The 15,469-nt window shown below is 39.4% G+C and overlaps 2 protein-coding genes across 3 annotated transcripts; one reads left to right on the top strand and one right to left on the bottom strand.

The window, feature by feature from the left end:
* Positions 1-1,205: 1,205 nt before the first annotated feature.
* LOC109074792 (rap1 GTPase-activating protein 1-like) lies at positions 1,206-12,887 on the top strand. Its single transcript, XM_042772774.1, has 19 exons — positions 1,206-1,460; positions 1,565-1,597; positions 1,693-1,786; positions 1,985-2,020; positions 2,149-2,196; positions 2,455-2,652; positions 2,749-2,846; positions 2,951-3,029; positions 3,120-3,173; positions 3,335-3,418; positions 3,561-3,661; positions 3,795-3,924; positions 10,478-10,645; positions 10,727-10,798; positions 10,948-11,034; positions 11,131-11,286; positions 11,419-11,502; positions 11,619-11,629; positions 11,734-12,887. Exons 1-19 carry the CDS (start codon positions 1,396-1,398, stop codon positions 11,801-11,803), a joined length of 1,668 nt encoding a protein of 555 aa, XP_042628708.1. The 5' UTR covers positions 1,206-1,395; the 3' UTR covers positions 11,804-12,887.
* Positions 12,695-14,731, bottom strand: LOC109105333 (40S ribosomal protein S9). Of its 2 annotated transcripts, XR_006161994.1 has the most exons (6): positions 14,665-14,731; positions 14,098-14,210; positions 13,822-13,944; positions 13,454-13,640; positions 13,146-13,306; positions 12,695-12,945 (listed from the first exon to the last, which is right to left on the bottom strand). XR_006161994.1 is itself a non-coding variant. In XM_042772775.1 (5 exons), the coding sequence occupies exons 2-5, from the start codon at positions 14,192-14,194 to the stop codon at positions 12,768-12,770; spliced, it is 585 nt and encodes a 194-aa protein (XP_042628709.1). In that variant the 5' UTR covers positions 14,195-14,210; positions 14,665-14,721; the 3' UTR covers positions 12,695-12,767. The 2 variants fall into 2 exon arrangements, 1 of the variants encoding a protein (XP_042628709.1); XM_042772775.1 differs by lacking the exon at positions 13,146-13,306 and having other exon boundaries at positions 14,665-14,721.
* Between the last annotated feature and the right edge of the window lie 738 nt (positions 14,732-15,469).

Here is a 15,469-nt window from a genome sequence, read left to right as displayed (position 1 = left end):
GTGGATTGACACAGGGATCAGTGAATGAGAAAACGGGGGAATTCCAGACACAGCAACTGTCTACAGTGGATGCGTCAAAGTAAACATTTCAAATCCATTTGTCCTGTTGTCGGAAGTAGCAGAATCATGTAAATGGAATGAGTGCAGTCACTTTTGCCAAAATAAATAAATAAATAAAGTTGTCAATTAGTGTAGTGATGTCTGAAGCTCACAGAGAAGTCACTTTCAAACCAGTCAGCTTTTTTTTGTCAACACAGCGAATTCATGTGACACCATGATCAAATTGAACACAATATGAAATCTGGATGGGGAAATCCTTTGCCCACATGCATCTTTATTTGCTTTTAACACAACGCAATGCTCACGTCATGTTTAGATGTGTGAGAGGAATTGAAGTGAATTGAATTTTAGATGAATTTAGGTTTAAGGGCAAAAGTTGAGGACTTCACTAATTACAGGTTGGGGAAACATACTGCAGTATACTAATAAATTGCATTGTAAGTTTAATAAATAAAATGCATATCTAGAGCCCTTCCTCCCTATACGCAAAGTATGCAAGCTGAGTAGGGCCCCCAGAAGTCTATGATCAGCACTGATTGTATCACTTTAACATGTAATCACTTTCTATGAGATATCCACTGTGCATTTTAAGCAATATGTAAATAAAATGTTTTAAGACCAGTGAAAGACAAAAATGTCTTGTCTTTTCAATTCAGCAAGTAATACGCTAATAAAGATTCCTGTCAGACAGGAAACATATATAAATTGAGTGTCAGCCCTCTCATTTCTCTATTCTCTTGTCGGTAAATTCTCTTGACCCCCCCCCCCCCCCCCCCCCCACACTTTCCTCTTTTTCCTGCTCCCTCACCCCTGCTGCCTAGCCTCCTCTCTCTTAGAGAATTTGGTCAATAATTGATGAATCTTGCTTACTGAAAGGGTAACAGGTCTATAGCAATAGTCCATTGCCCATTGACGTATGTTTCCTTCCTCCCAGGGCAGGTTTCTTTAGAGCGGCTGCATAAACGCTACACAAATGCTTTTAAATGATTTCAGCGAGTGAATATTCACCACTGTAGGTTTTTCCAATGGCTTTAAGTTGGTCTGTATATGTGCAGTAGTTCACCGACCACTGATTTCAGTGGCAGCAGATGGGCATGCAAGAGTTACTCCTGTCAGTGAACAGGCAGCAGGAGACAAGGAAGGATGTAGAGAAAGATTAAATTAGAAAGTGGCAGGGGGTAGAGAGAAGAGAGAGAGAGAGAGATACACACACACACACACACACACACACACACACACACACAGAGAGAGGGAGGCAGTTAATTCACCACCAGGAGTGATGGCCTGCATGCCCGGTTAGCATCTTTCTGTGGCTGTCTGTAATAAACACTTACCATGGAGGGGAGAAATGAGAAGTTGTTCTCCAGGAAAAGAAGTTTCACATTCGGAGCTTATGGAGGGTGAGTGGATATGACAAATAACATTGAGCCGCTAGTGTAATTTGAACACAATGCTGTCTGAATTAAGGATTTCGTGTCTTGTCTCTTCTTTATGCTGTATGTAGGATTGACAAGTTCATCACTGGAAATGAGAGCAGGTCAGCAACAGTGTGGGTTTGTCGCTGTGCTCAGGTGTTTGAACTCAGTTATCGCAAGCAGACTTTTCCAGAAAGCTTGTCTCTGTATGTTACAGCTGTGCAGAATCTGTGGGTCACAGCATACTGGACATTTTGGATTCCCCATCCTGTGAGGCCAAGCCACTCACTTCTGCACTGTCCAGTCAGAAGGTAAGAAATCTCCTGTTTTAGATGTTCTAAAGATGTTGAAAATCACTCTATTGATACAGCATACCGATACTGAATCATGGAAACACTGAGGAGAAACTGGACAATTCACATTCTGCATCAATATTTTGATTATACCTTGTAGGGTGCATTATGTGAAACTTTCACAGTTTCTGTCATTCACCCATCATTTCTCTGCAGGTCACAGAGTTGTTTGCAATCATTGAAAAGCTACAGGTAACGTTGTCATCTTTCTTTCTCTCTCCAGGTTCTCTGCCAGTGTATATAACACAGTGTAAATACAATACTAATGTCTAATTCTGCTGCAGAGATGATGATTTTTCTGTGGTTGTGTTTGTCTGCAGGGTAGCAGATTGGATGAACAGCGTTGTGAGTTCCCACCACCGCTGAGGGTAGGGATTTTAGCTGAAAAATATAAATTATTGGTGGTTAACTGAAATTTATTAACATTTATTTACAGGAAACTATTTTAGCAAATCATAAGTGGTGTTATTTCAACTTTAAGCACTTTTATGTACCTTTTTTTTAAGTATACAAAGTTCATGGTTTTCATTTTTATGTATATATTTTACTGTTTTAACCACTTTATTACAATACAAACTGTATAGAGTTTCAAGTTCCCACGTACACAATTACTACTGATCACTCAGACACAGTTGTTAAAGATTGGAGATGGCTTACCTCTCATCCTGCCCCCTAAATCTGGAGGTTATTGGATTGACCCTCCCCTGGATAGACATGTGGAGACCAGCCCTACTCTCTCACAGGGGGGGTTTGGTCTGGAGAGCTACGACATCATGGAGAGAGACAGCGAAGCTAAAGTCTATCAAGAATTCTTCCGCCACAGAGTCAGTGATAATTTTTTGTCATTTGAAAATCTTCACACCCTTATAACTTTGTGGAATAACTCACAGACTAATGATTTTCTTTCATGTTTGCTGCAGTATCATCATTCGTTCACTGCCTGTGACCCCTCTCTTGGGCCCCTAGTTTTGTCTATTTGTCTTGAGGAAGAGGAAAATCGCCTGAGAGTCATTTTGAGGTGTGTATTTTGTGACCATCTTAAATGCCGTTCATTATAATGATGTGCCGTAGTCACTGGCTGTACAAGTTCATCATGATCAGTTTTCTTTTTCATTTATTCAGGATGAAGGAGTGCTCAATTCATGGCACATTCTCTGTTTCTCTCTTTCAACAATTCCCCACAGCAGTGGAGCTGACAAAGGTATTTCACAACTGCACAACTGGTTTTATTTGATTCAGTTTAAATGAAAGTGAATAGAAGTTTCATTTGTTTTGATTTGTTTAATTTAAGATGCTGTGCCCAAGTGTCAGCATCACATGTTTTGAGGCTGTGAGTTACTTAAAGGTATACATCTTCCTTTTTTAAATTTGTTTACTATGATCTGGTGGAAGAGCTAATATAAGACTCCATTTGGATTTTATAAACTGACAAATTCCATGAAGTAAAAACTTTTCTCACACATTTAATACAATTATCATTTATCTTTTCTTTTTCTGCATCAAAAGGCCCCAAAGATCATAATGGTATTTGATGAACACAGAGTGTCTCCAAACTTTAAATTTGGTGTCTTATACCAGAGAGAAGGACAGGTATGCAGATTCTTCACTTCCTTTAATATGTTCACCGGTTTGTTATTCACCGGTTTGTTATAAATCTTTGTGTTAGTCTGACTTTGAATTTAGGCTGCAATAAATTTGTATTTTGTATTTTGTTCTAATGTATGTGATGTAGTTAACAGAGGAAGATATTCTCAGTAACAATGAAGAAAGTGAGGAGTTTTTGGAGTTTTTATCAATACTCGGGCAGACGGTCAAACTGCAAGGATTTACTGGGTAAGGAGGTTAGGACTCACTCCTATTCATATTGACTGGTATCAGTATCAATATCAATATGAATATCAACAACAAAAAACAACTTGGAAATGTATTGCCACCTGTCAAAAGGACATCATTTTTTATCTCTTAGTTTCAGGGGAGGTCTGGATGTGTCTCATGGCCAGACAGGAAATGAAGCAGTTTTCACCTCCTTCCATGGACGTGAGATTATGTTCCATGTTGCCACTAAACTACCGTTCACAGAAGGAGATCCACAACAGGTGAAATTTGATGAATATTTCTTTTTTTAATGTAAATAGTCATTTAACATCTTTTACCAAATTACTTTACCTTAATGCATATTATTATGTGTGCTGATATATTCTGACTAACAACAAGTAACTTATATTTTAGAAACTATATTGATAGTCAGGCCTACTTTGTGAATTTTTGCATCGCCACTGGCAATATTTCCAAAAGAAGTCAGATACACGCTTCAGCAACAAAGAGTGTTGATTATTTGATGCTGATTAAATCATTGTGTTTGAATGAATCTGATGAGTATGGTGATTAAACGGTTTTAAAAGTAGCTCACTTAAAAATCACCCTCATGAGGAAGTATTTCTGCACTGCGGGCGCACAGAACATTGTCTTTGCACTAAAATGTGCTCTTGTAAGAACGGCACTGAGGAGTGCTCACTTGACCCCCTCTGCACCCTCTCAACTGCTCAACCTCTGATCACTCATCAAACTGAAAAGTTTACACATTTAAAAAGTTTACATATAATGTAACATATCATATCTCAACTTAGTTATCTTTTATCATGGAAAACACGTTTTTATGATATGTCATTATTACAAGAAAATGTTGTTTAAACAACATAACATATAACATTTATTATTACAACATAACTGAGTGGAAAATAAATATAGGCGCATTTCCATTACAGATTTGCACAAAACTTTGGTGTAATGTAATGCGATTAAAACATAACCTTTTGCCTCTTGCAATAAGTCATGGCAATGGATTTTGGTGGGATTTTGGCTATATTTATTCAAAGGAGGCGTATGCATGTATCTTTACAGAAGCAGCACAGAGAGCCACTTCAGAAACATGCGTGGCGTGGCTGGAATAAACACAAGCATTGACTAGAGTGGCCGCAGTCAGCTTCAGTGGCCGTATCAGAGCCACACTGCACCGCAGACGTGTACAGTTTAAAAGGTATAAGCATTAATAATAGGGAAGGCCCCTTATAGGGGCCACGTATGAAGTATTTCTTGGAGGTTTTAGTACACTGAAGAATGATCATATGACTTTTTACATATCCCATGTGACCTGTAAATCGGCTGTCAAAAAAACAATATCGGTCGACCACTAGTTAAGAACACGTGCTTTTTTGGCAAATCATACACTTTTGACAGGTCAGTGTACAATCAGACGCCTGACCAGGTGTATAAGAATACTTTGGCTTGCCATACTTTTAAGACTTTGGAGGCGGAGATCAAGTGTCAGATGTGTCCGCTCTCGTGATTGATCACTTTCAACACCGCTTGTTAAGTCATGATCTTAGGAATATATATTTTTTATTATTATTATTAAATAAATAATCAGGAACAAACTACATGGCAACACAAATACATATTTGCTATAGAATATAAGGAACAATTATGAAACATGAAATAGTCTAGAGCCATTGAGAGAGAGAGAAGAGTCATGTCATCTCCATTCACTCCAATGAACCAGTTCATGGAGCCTCTCAATAGTTCCCGGAAGTTAGCGCCAAATAATATCAGCGGCGTAGAGGTGCAGCAGAAGAAATCGGTGAGATGAACTTTTAAAAGTTAAGACGTTTATAGAATAAAATTGTATATTATCAGCACAGCTAATCAAATGATCTTGTACATTAAAACATGCTAGTCGATTAGTAGACTAGATTAGATAGTTGAATTAGTAGATTTAGGGGACGTTATTCATTCTCTTCATGCAGTTTCATCCATTGTTGTGTAATTAAGGCTTTTAAACATGATTTTTGCAGGGTGGGAGTTAAATGTTAGAATTGGATTGGTCGCAAATGATGCTGATTGACCTAAGTGTGAATGAAAAAAGCTGAAAATGGGGGAGCAGTTTTCATTTCAGGATCATACTAGGCTAAATTAACAAAAATGTTCTATATACCACTACTGTATTATAGAAGTAATCAGAGTAAACCTGTACATTATTACTGTATTTTAACCTTATACATCTAGCTACTATAGAAGCACTTAGTGGTGGAGGAGCAGTGATGCCACAGGACTGATATGTGATGGATAATCACTTAATCATTTCTCCTGTGTTTTGTCCTCTATCTTGCTTTCAGTACAAGAACCACCTGGAGATTCCCTTAAATGAGACATCACCCTCACAATAATGACTATGATGTAGTCATTATTGTGAGGGTGATGTCTCATTTAAGGGAATCTCCAGGTGGTTCTTGTACTGAAAGCAAACCTGTACATTGACGCAGTCACTGCGTTTACATGCACAATTTTTGGTTAAATCGGAATGAATTCAGTCCGACTGAACCAAAAATTGTGCATGTAAACGTAGCCATTATTGTGAGGGTGATGTCTCATTAAAGGGAGTCTTCAGGTGGTGAATCTGAATGAAGTGTTTACATGAACTCTAAATAAAGTGATCGGGTTGATGTGTGCGTTTATGTCACAAGCTTAAAAATCGACATGCGCACACTGCTCAAATAGTGAAAGTGACATATAAGGGCCTTTTGCACCACTTTAGTTCCAGAACTAAATGTACAAACCCGATTCCAAAAAAGTTGGGACACTCTACAAATTGTGAGTAAAAAAGGAATGGAATAATTTACAAATCTCATGAATTTATATTTTATTCACAATAGTATATAGATAACATATCAAAATTGAAAGTTAGACATTTTGAAATGTCATGTCAAATATTGGCTCATTTTGGATTTCATGAGAGCTACACATTCCAAAAAAGTTGGGACAGGTAGCAATAAGAGGCCGGAAAAGTTAAATGTACATATAAGGAACAGCTGGAGGACCAACTTATTAGGTCAATTGGCAACATGATTGGGTATAAAAAAGAGCCTCTCAGAGTGGCAGTGTCTCTCAGAAGTCAAGATGGGCAGAGGATCACCAATTCCCCCAATGCTGTGGCGAAAAATAGTGGAGCAATATCAGAAAGGAGTTTCTCAGAGAAAAATTCAAAGAGTTTGAAGTTAATATCATCTACAGTGCATAATATCATCCAAAGAGTCAGAGAATCTGGGACAATCTCTGTGCGTAAGGGTCAAGGCCGGAAAACCATACTGGATGCCCGTGATCTTCGAGCCCTTAGACGGCACTGCATCACATGCAGGAATGCTACTGTAATGGAAATCACAACATGGGCTCAGGAATACTTCCAGAAAACATTGTCGGTGAACACAATCCACCGTGCCATACGCCGTTGCCGACTAAATCTGTATAGGTCAAAAAAGAAGCCAAATCTAAACATGATCCAGAAGCGCAGGCGTTTTCTCTGGGCCAAGGCTCATTTAAAATGGACTGTGGCAAAGTGGAAAACTGTTCTGTGGTCAGACGAATCAAAATTTGAAGTTCTTTTTGGAAAACTGGGACGCCATGTCATCCGGACTAAAGAGGACAAGGACAACCCAAGTTGTTATCAGCGCTCAGTTCAGAAGCCTGCATCTCTGATGGTATGGGGTTGCATGAGTGCGTGTGGCATGGGCAGCTTACACATCTGGAAAGGCACCATCAATGCTGAAAGGTATATCCAAGTTCTAGAACAACATATGCTCCCATCCAGATTTTGTCTCTTTCAGGGAAGACCTTGCATTTTCCAACATGACAATGCCAGACCACATACTGCATCAATTACAACATCATGGCTGCGTAGAAGAAGGATCCGGGTACTGAAATGGCCAGCCTGCAGTCCAGATCATTCACCCATAGAAAACATTTGGCGCATCATAAAGAGAAAGATGCAACAAAGAAGACCTAAGACAGTTGAGCAACTAGTAGCCTGTATTAGACAAGAATGGGACAACATTCCTATTCCTAAACTTGAGCAACTTGTCTCCTCAGTCCCCAGACGTTTGCAGACTGTTATAAAAAGAAGAGGGGACTGAAAGAACAGAAAGGAGTACTAAGATTCCCCAACGAAACTGGCAGTGCTACATTTGCTACAAGTGCCTGCACTTCAGTGTCCCTCCATCTATCACTGTTCATCATACTTGTGAAATAAGTTGACACAATGTTTACAGCATGTTTACACAACTTTTTAAATCATGGCGGGTGAGGGCGTTTTCGAACGCGTCTGGCCAATCAATGTCTACGGGTCACTGGTAGTACTAGTTGCGCTGGTTAGACCCCATAGATATATATACTGGATGTCACCTTGGGGTTCTAAGCATGCGTCAAAACCGCCGCCATCTTGGAATAGGGGTCTTGTCATAGGAAGTAGCTGCATGCAGTAGTCTAAGAATGTAACTAATAAACTAAGGCCTACTAGCACTATGCATTATATTTTGAAAAAGTAGATTATCTTAATATCAAAACCTTAAATTTTCTCTGGACTCAATGATAAGTACATGTCTGACCGTTGGAACGAACAAAAAAACAACAACTAGAAAATCACATTCATGATGATTTATGGTTTACCTTTGTGTGACTGAGGCCAGTGAGTAGGTGCTGTGCAGGTAAACCTCACTCCCCGATCTCAAGAGACGAGTGCGTCCGTCTCCCATGCCGGAGACCCGGGTTCGAGGCCCACTCGAAGCAAGGATGAGGTGTGGCGGTGAGGACCCGGGAGAGAGGGGTTGCATTGGTGCCGTGACCCGGATGGGAGTGAGGTTTAGGGGGGGTGAGTGTAACGGAGGCCAGCAAGTAGGTGCTGTGCAGGTAAACCTCATTCCCCTGATCTCAAGAGACGCGCTAGTGGCTGCAGTCCTTTAGCCTCCTTGGTAGTGCGTCTGCCTCCCATGCTGGAGACCCTGGTTCGAGGCCCACTCGGAGCGAGGATGAGGTGTGGCGGTGAGGACCCAGGAGAGAGGGGTTACATTGGTGCCGTGACCCGGATGGGAGTGAGGTTTAGTGGGGTGAGTGTAACGGAGGCCAGTGAGTATGTGCTGTGCAGGTAAACCTCACTCCCCTGATCTCAATAGACGTGCTAGTGGCTGCAGTCATTTAGCCTCCTTGTTAGTGCGTCCATCTCCCATGCCGGAGACCCGGGTTCGAGGCCCACTCGGAGCAAGGACGAGGTGTGGTGGTGAGGACCCAGGAGAGAGGGGTTACATTTGCCTACATTGACGCTGATGCATTAAAGAGGAGGGGATCACCTGTTCCAAGATGGCGGCATTAATGACGCATTTGTTCCAATGAACTGCTGTAGCCAAGGCGACATCTAGTGTATATGTCTATGGTTAGACCCTGTTCCGGAGTAGAAGCTAATTTGGTTCTCGAAAAAGGCAGTCCGGTAATACAGTCGTACTCAGTTTAGGCAGTGAGAAAACACCAAAAAGTGGGTAGTTCCACAATTAGTTCTGGTACTATGAAAATGTTCCTGCGGTGCGAAAGGCCCTATAGATAATATGGAGTTTCTCACTGTTTGCACATAATAACCACTCTCCTACTTGGTTACTTTATTTGTTTTTAACAGCAGAATTTATATTTATCCATTTATGGATAAATATACATATAAACCGCTGTGCTGTGCTGCTCATATTTATCACGAAAAGAAAAAAAAAGCCCCTCCCCGCGCCCAAAACGTGTCGCCTGTGGATGACTATCCAAAACAAGGTTGTCCTGCTCCACTTCACAGTGCGTATTTCTGCGTCATTGCTCATGTGCAGTCCTTTCAGTTTTGTGGTTCAATCTGATCGAGTGTTTACATGCACTCTCAATTGTATTAGAACAGGAAAAAACCACCCCCTTCAATTAGATCAAAATTTCATTCCGATCAAGCTCAATCGGATCGATTAAGGTGTTTACATGAAGGTTTTTCAGTCCGATTGAGCTGTCAATCCGATTACAAACAGATTATTTGGTTGCATGTAAACGTAGTCTCATCGCACTAGGTTTTGCAAGTCTTTCCCTGTACTTTGTATCTTTGTTAAAATGTGCAAATTCCCAAGTATGATTACATCACATTTTGTATTTGTAACCTAGAGCTATATTTAGATTGCTCCTGCTGACTATATCCAGCCACTTATGAATACTTTAGATGACCAAACACCTGAACAGATGACATAAAACGGAACTTAACAGCAGCTGCAGTGACGCAATTACTTTACCAATCAGCGATTGGCTGTTTTATTCAGAAGGCGGGACTAATTCGCCATATTGCGCATTGCAGTTTCTCCCATTCATAAGCAACGTTAATAGGAGTGAACTGTCTTTGTATATCTATAATCTTTGCTCCAAAGTCTCAAAAGTCAACTTGACAATTGAGCAATTAAGAGGGAGTAGAGGGGGTATCGCGAGAGCACATTTTTGCACACAGACAATGTTCTTATATGTTCCTTCACTAGGGCGGTTTTTAAATATGTGGCGCTTATGAAACTGTTTAATCGCCATACACTTGTTTTATTCCTGAATGAATTAATGCATCTGAACATATCACTTTAGTTAGATAATTAATTCACCTACTGGTGTATCAATACAAGCTGCAGAAAGAGTCACTGAAAGTAGTACTAATACACAGAATGGGACAATCACAGTAGAGTAAGTAGCACGGTAAGTGCTAAAATGTCCTTCATAACAACAAACTTATACCAGCTTTGAATTACAACTCTACTCATCTCTTTTTCCTCTCAGTTGCAGAGAAAGAGACACATTGGGAATGACATTGTTGCTCTGGTTTATCAGGAAGGTAAAACTCCCTTCATTTCGGATATGATCAGATCTCACTTCTTGCATTGTTTCATTGCAGTGAGAAGGATAAAGAGAGAGAATGAGGGTGAGGGAGATGGAGGATCATTTCAGGTAAAAAAAAAAAAAAAAAAAAAACTTGCTACATTTCGCTTTATCAGCACACAGCTCCAAAGCCTCTTGTTTGATTGGTAGGTATCTGTCACCGCTAGGGAGGATGTACCCCCATTTGGCCCACCCCTTCCTACACCGCCCATTTTTACAGAGGTGAGATCACTATTTCAGAAGTTTCAGCAAGGGAGCTCTCAACTTTCTTACATCAGTCCTGTAGGTCTAACATCAGTAATACCTACTCAGTTTCCTCATTATATGTGAAGATAAAACATGCGAGTCACCCTCTGAATTTCCACTTCCAGGGCTCAGTTTTAAGAGAGTTCCTCCTGACCAAACTTATAAATGCTGAAATCTCTTGTTACAAGGCTGAGAAATTCAGTCGACTGGAGGTAACCAGACACAAAGCATGTTAAATAATAATTAATTTATGTCACAGCCTCAATTTTAAACACATGTGCTTCTCTTCTCTCCTTTTATGATCTCAGTTGCGTACGCGTTCATCTCTTTTGGAAGCACTGCGATCTGAACTGTCTTCTCGATCCCAATGCATGTTGGGAGAGCCGTCACAGCCCTGCATTCCCCTCACTGAAGGGGGGAGGAGTGTTCCAGAGGGTGGTGGAGGATTCATTGAGAACTTTAAGGTAGATAATCTCAAACATCACTGAGAATAATAGACAATAGGCCTTGATTTTGTTATCGGATTGTGCTTATTACAGTTTGACATTAAAATGAGCTTCAAATCAGTCACTTTATGTGACTCTTTCCATCTTAAGAGAGCTATTAGGGTGCGAAGCCACTCATTCGATACCTTGGGAGTACCAAAGAAGATAGGCGGTGTAGCAGGGCAGCGACCAAAGGTCAGCAAATACTAGTAACACACCAATGTTCTCTTAATACATGTAACAATATATTTTTGTGGTTATGTTAAAGATGACCATCTTTTTTTTTCTTCACTGCTAAAACACTGGAAAAGGATGGTGAGAGGTGAGAACAAATACATAAAATATCTTACAGCTACCTTAAGTGCAATGCAAGTTACAGCTGCTCACAATAGTTGTCTATGGACTCATATTTTGTCTCACTCATAGCGAGCAGACAAGCAACGTGGGCTACACTGAGACAAGAGGTCAAACCAGTCCCCAGGACGACTATTTATGAGGCCTAAGCACAAAAAATGCCTTCCACAGACTTCAAGATCCATTGAAGAGTGCAAAACACAATAAATAGATAATTTAACTAAAACTCTGTTTATTAAGGTAAATTGTTACTAGCTGCAAGTGCAGTCAGAAAGATATGAATATATAAGATTTCAGATACTGTATATTATCATTTGAATGTCTTTTTTTTGAAGTGGCATAGTTTAGATTCAATGGCTGCTTATAGCTGATGTATCCCTGTAAGGGTGGGTTTCATTTCTGGAATTGAAAAAAACTTTTGCAATTTATCAAGTAAACTGTAATTAAATATTTTTGTATATTTCAAATATATTTCAGTTTGATTCACAATGGGAAAAAATAAATAAAAATTTGCTGTATTTTTTGTATTATTCAGTTTAGAATTCTCTATCCACCTTTTTTTAAAATTTTTTTTAATGCACTAAGCTCCCTGCCTATTATGTTTTAAATTACAAAATGGTATTCAAGATTAAAATGGAATCAAACACTGGTTTGCAGCAGGGAACTTTAACATTTACTTCACTATTCTTCAAGTGGTTTACCTGTAGTAAATGATCAAAAATCTCATACATTCACAGGAATTAAGTGTTGGAACTTTGTTTACCGTATCGTACACAGGAATGCACTTCACACAATGTAACTCAGTCACAAAGTAACTCTTATCAAATGTTTTGCAACAAAACCCTCAGTCTAGTTTGGTCATGCAGTCAATTTGCTAAAGTTATACTTCACTATAGTCCATAAAATGAAGTTAATGCAACATGTTGCATTTAAACATTTATGGGTATTTAATTTAAAATACTAAATGCACCTACTTATAACGTTTATATAAACATGTAATAGTTCAACTCAAATGACAAGAAAAGACAAGAACTTGAAAAACAATTCTTATTTATTGAAAACTTTAGGGAGCAGGGAGTCCCTCCACCCCTCTGAGAGGAATGAGTTTAATCCTCCTCTTCATCATCACCGCCTCCACCACCACCCTGGGCCTTCTTGGCATTCTTTCTCTTTACGCGGCCAGGGCGGCCACCACCATACGGAGAGCGCAGAGAGAAGTCGATGTGCTTCTGGCTGTCCAGCCTCACTACAAAGGAGGGGATGTTCACAACCTGCTTACGCACCCTGCAGAACATCAAAAAAGAAATAATTTGTTAAATGTGCAAAGGCTACTCAAGGCTTCAGAACTGATGTTGCTGATCTCGAGGCCTCATTGACGAGGAATTCTTGACACCACTGACAATCTGACAGTGTTAAGTTTAATCACTGACCAAGAGAAGTGTAGTTTTCAGTACAATATCTGCCAAAGTGCCCACATACATTACCTGGTAGAATCGGTTTTCTGCAATAAAGCACCCCAGACGTGATGGGAAGCTGTGGTTTATTGGCTTTTTTTTACACAAGCAAAGGTATACGGTTTAATCACCGAATTGACCTTGCAGAATATTTCATTCCCTCTCACCGGGAGGAGTTTAAACATGGTCAGCTAATGAAAGAGGAAGAAAACCTCAATACACATGTTCAGACAACCAGGATAGTAAACATTCTACACAGGTACAGGAAAATGCAGTTTACATGATTAAAAGTCCTGAACTATAAGGGGCTACATATTTTGCATAGTCCAGCATCTTACCGGATGTGCCTCTGACGGATGAGCACACGAGCATGGTGGATGCTTTTGGCCAGGCCAAGCTTGAAGACCTGAGTCTGCAGCCTCCTCTCCAAGAAGTCCTCCACTTTCAAGCCCAGAATGTAATCGAGCTTCATCTTGCCCTCATCCAGCACACCAATGCGCACCAGACGCCTGAGCAAAGCATTACCTAGAAGTAAAAGTTGAACGGTTAGTGGAGGAAAAAAAAGTGATAGCTGCAAACCAGACATCAAATGACTATAAGCAGTTATATGGCCTCATTGACGAGGAATTCTTGGCAGCACTGACAGTCTGACTTGTATTCTTTTAAATCACTGGCCACTAAGTTTTAGACAAATCAGCTAGTTTACCCTCAAAGAGACGCTTAGGATCCTTCTCATCCAGAGTGAGAAGCTCTCTGGCAGCCTTGCGGATTTTGGCCAGAGTGAACTTCACCCGCCAGACTTCTCTCTTATTCCTGAGACCATACTCGCCTGTGGAGGAAAGAAATCCGGATTAAAAAAAAAATAATAATATTATTATATATATATATATATATATATATATATATATATATATATATATATATATATATATATATATATATTTATTTTTTTTTCTTCACTTAAATATTTTTTTCCCCTTACCAATGAGTTTCAACTCCTGGTCGAGACGTGACTTCTCGAAGGGACGTCTGGGGGTGACGTATGTCTTACTACAAACCCAACTCCTTGCAACCGGCATGGCGACTTATTGACGCCTGTGCATAAATAAATTTAATAACACTTAATATAAAAATAATTGTTATATGTTTAAGCTTTACCACTCAACCAGCTCACAATCCTCGTATCTTGTATTGGTAACTACACTTCATGACACTTACACTTAATTTTATTATGGGACCAAATTCCGGCTATACAACTGAAATTCCAAATAAAATAAACCTTTAATAAATTAAACAGTTCAAGGTAGAGATTTAATTTCATATGAAAAAGAGCACGAGTTATCGCTTCATGACTAGGCCTGAGCGCGCCTTAAGGAAACACGTTGCGCTGCTGCTCGTCTCTCCACATAATATAACCTACCAACGAGATACTGCGCGTATAAAACAGCCCCTAACTATATAATATCTTTCATAATGTTTAAGTGAAAATGTTAAACTTGCGAACAGTGAGAAATTAGTAAAGATATACGGAAGCCCGTAATGCCATTACCTGTCTATGTCAGGCTCGCAAAGGAAAGAGAACGCGCGTTTGGCCTTCCCGGATATTTATATGTGCCTTTTAAACTACATTACCCACAAAGCTTTGCGAGTACGGACAGAAGTGTCTTCCGTTAACATCACGATTTATTAATTGTTTGCTTCCCCCTGCTGGTTAAAATATGAATTTCTATCAAAAAAAAAGGAGAATTTTGATGTAGATTCACAAAGGAAATTATAATAATAATAAAAAACAGAAGATAGTTATAACTGAAGAATTTGTACTTGCAGCCTTCAGTGGAATCGGAAATGTCGTATTTACGCTCTGTGCACATGAATGAACAGAAGAAGTCGTATTTACAAGTGAGACATTTGTCTGCAGTGTTGCTGAACTGTTGTGACGATGTCATGAATAATTTTAAGTATCTGTTGCGTTTCTGTTATAATAAGGCCTAGAAAGAGCTTCTAGAGAATAAATCTACAGTCACTCGCCTTTTACAGTTCGCTTTATGCAAAATAAAGGTTTTTGTTAGATTTCTCATAAGTTTTTTCTTCTCACAACACTAAAAATGTAAATGCCTTAATATTTCTTTCTTTCTTTCTTTCTTTCTTGCTTCCTTGAGATAGCTTTAATAGGTGTGCAAGGCAACATGCTCTTTTATTACACTTTCATAGGTATTTTAATTTTTTTGTTTGTTTATTTTTATTTATTTTTTTCTAGACATGGCATTAAGTCAACCTAACCGAGTGCATCAGATTTTCAAAACAAAAATGGACTGATGTCTGTGGTTTTACATTTTGGCCTTTTTATGTAGCGT

Source organism: Cyprinus carpio, chromosome A16 (genome assembly GCF_018340385.1).
Source record: "Cyprinus carpio isolate SPL01 chromosome A16, ASM1834038v1, whole genome shotgun sequence".
In the NCBI taxonomy this organism is placed as follows: domain Eukaryota; kingdom Metazoa; phylum Chordata; class Actinopteri; order Cypriniformes; family Cyprinidae; genus Cyprinus; species Cyprinus carpio.
The sequence above is the reverse complement of the archived record's forward strand: the minus strand, read 5'-3'. Positions and strand labels throughout refer to the sequence as shown.

Bases quoted from the DNA above. Each gene is read 5' to 3' on its own strand.
- LOC109074792 (XM_042772774.1), top strand. From the start codon at position 1,396: ATGGAGGGGAGAAATGAGAAGTTGTTCTCCAGGAAAAGAAGTTTCACA. The intron at 1,598-1,692 runs GTCAGCAACAGT...TGTATGTTACAG, and splicing joins ATCACTGGAAATGAGAGCAG to CTGTGCAGAATCTGTGGGTC. The intron at 10,799-10,947 runs GTGAGATCACTA...TTCCACTTCCAG, and splicing joins CACCGCCCATTTTTACAGAG to GGCTCAGTTTTAAGAGAGTT.
- LOC109105333 (XM_042772775.1), bottom strand. From the start codon at position 14,194: ATGCCGGTTGCAAGGAGTTGGGTTTGTAGTAAGACATACGTCACCCCC. The intron at 13,641-13,821 runs GTAAACTAGCTG...TTTTACTTCTAG, and splicing joins TCCTAAGCGTCTCTTTGAGG to GTAATGCTTTGCTCAGGCGT. The intron at 12,946-13,453 runs GTAAGATGCTGG...GATGTTCTGCAG, and splicing joins ATCCGTCAGAGGCACATCCG to GGTGCGTAAGCAGGTTGTGA.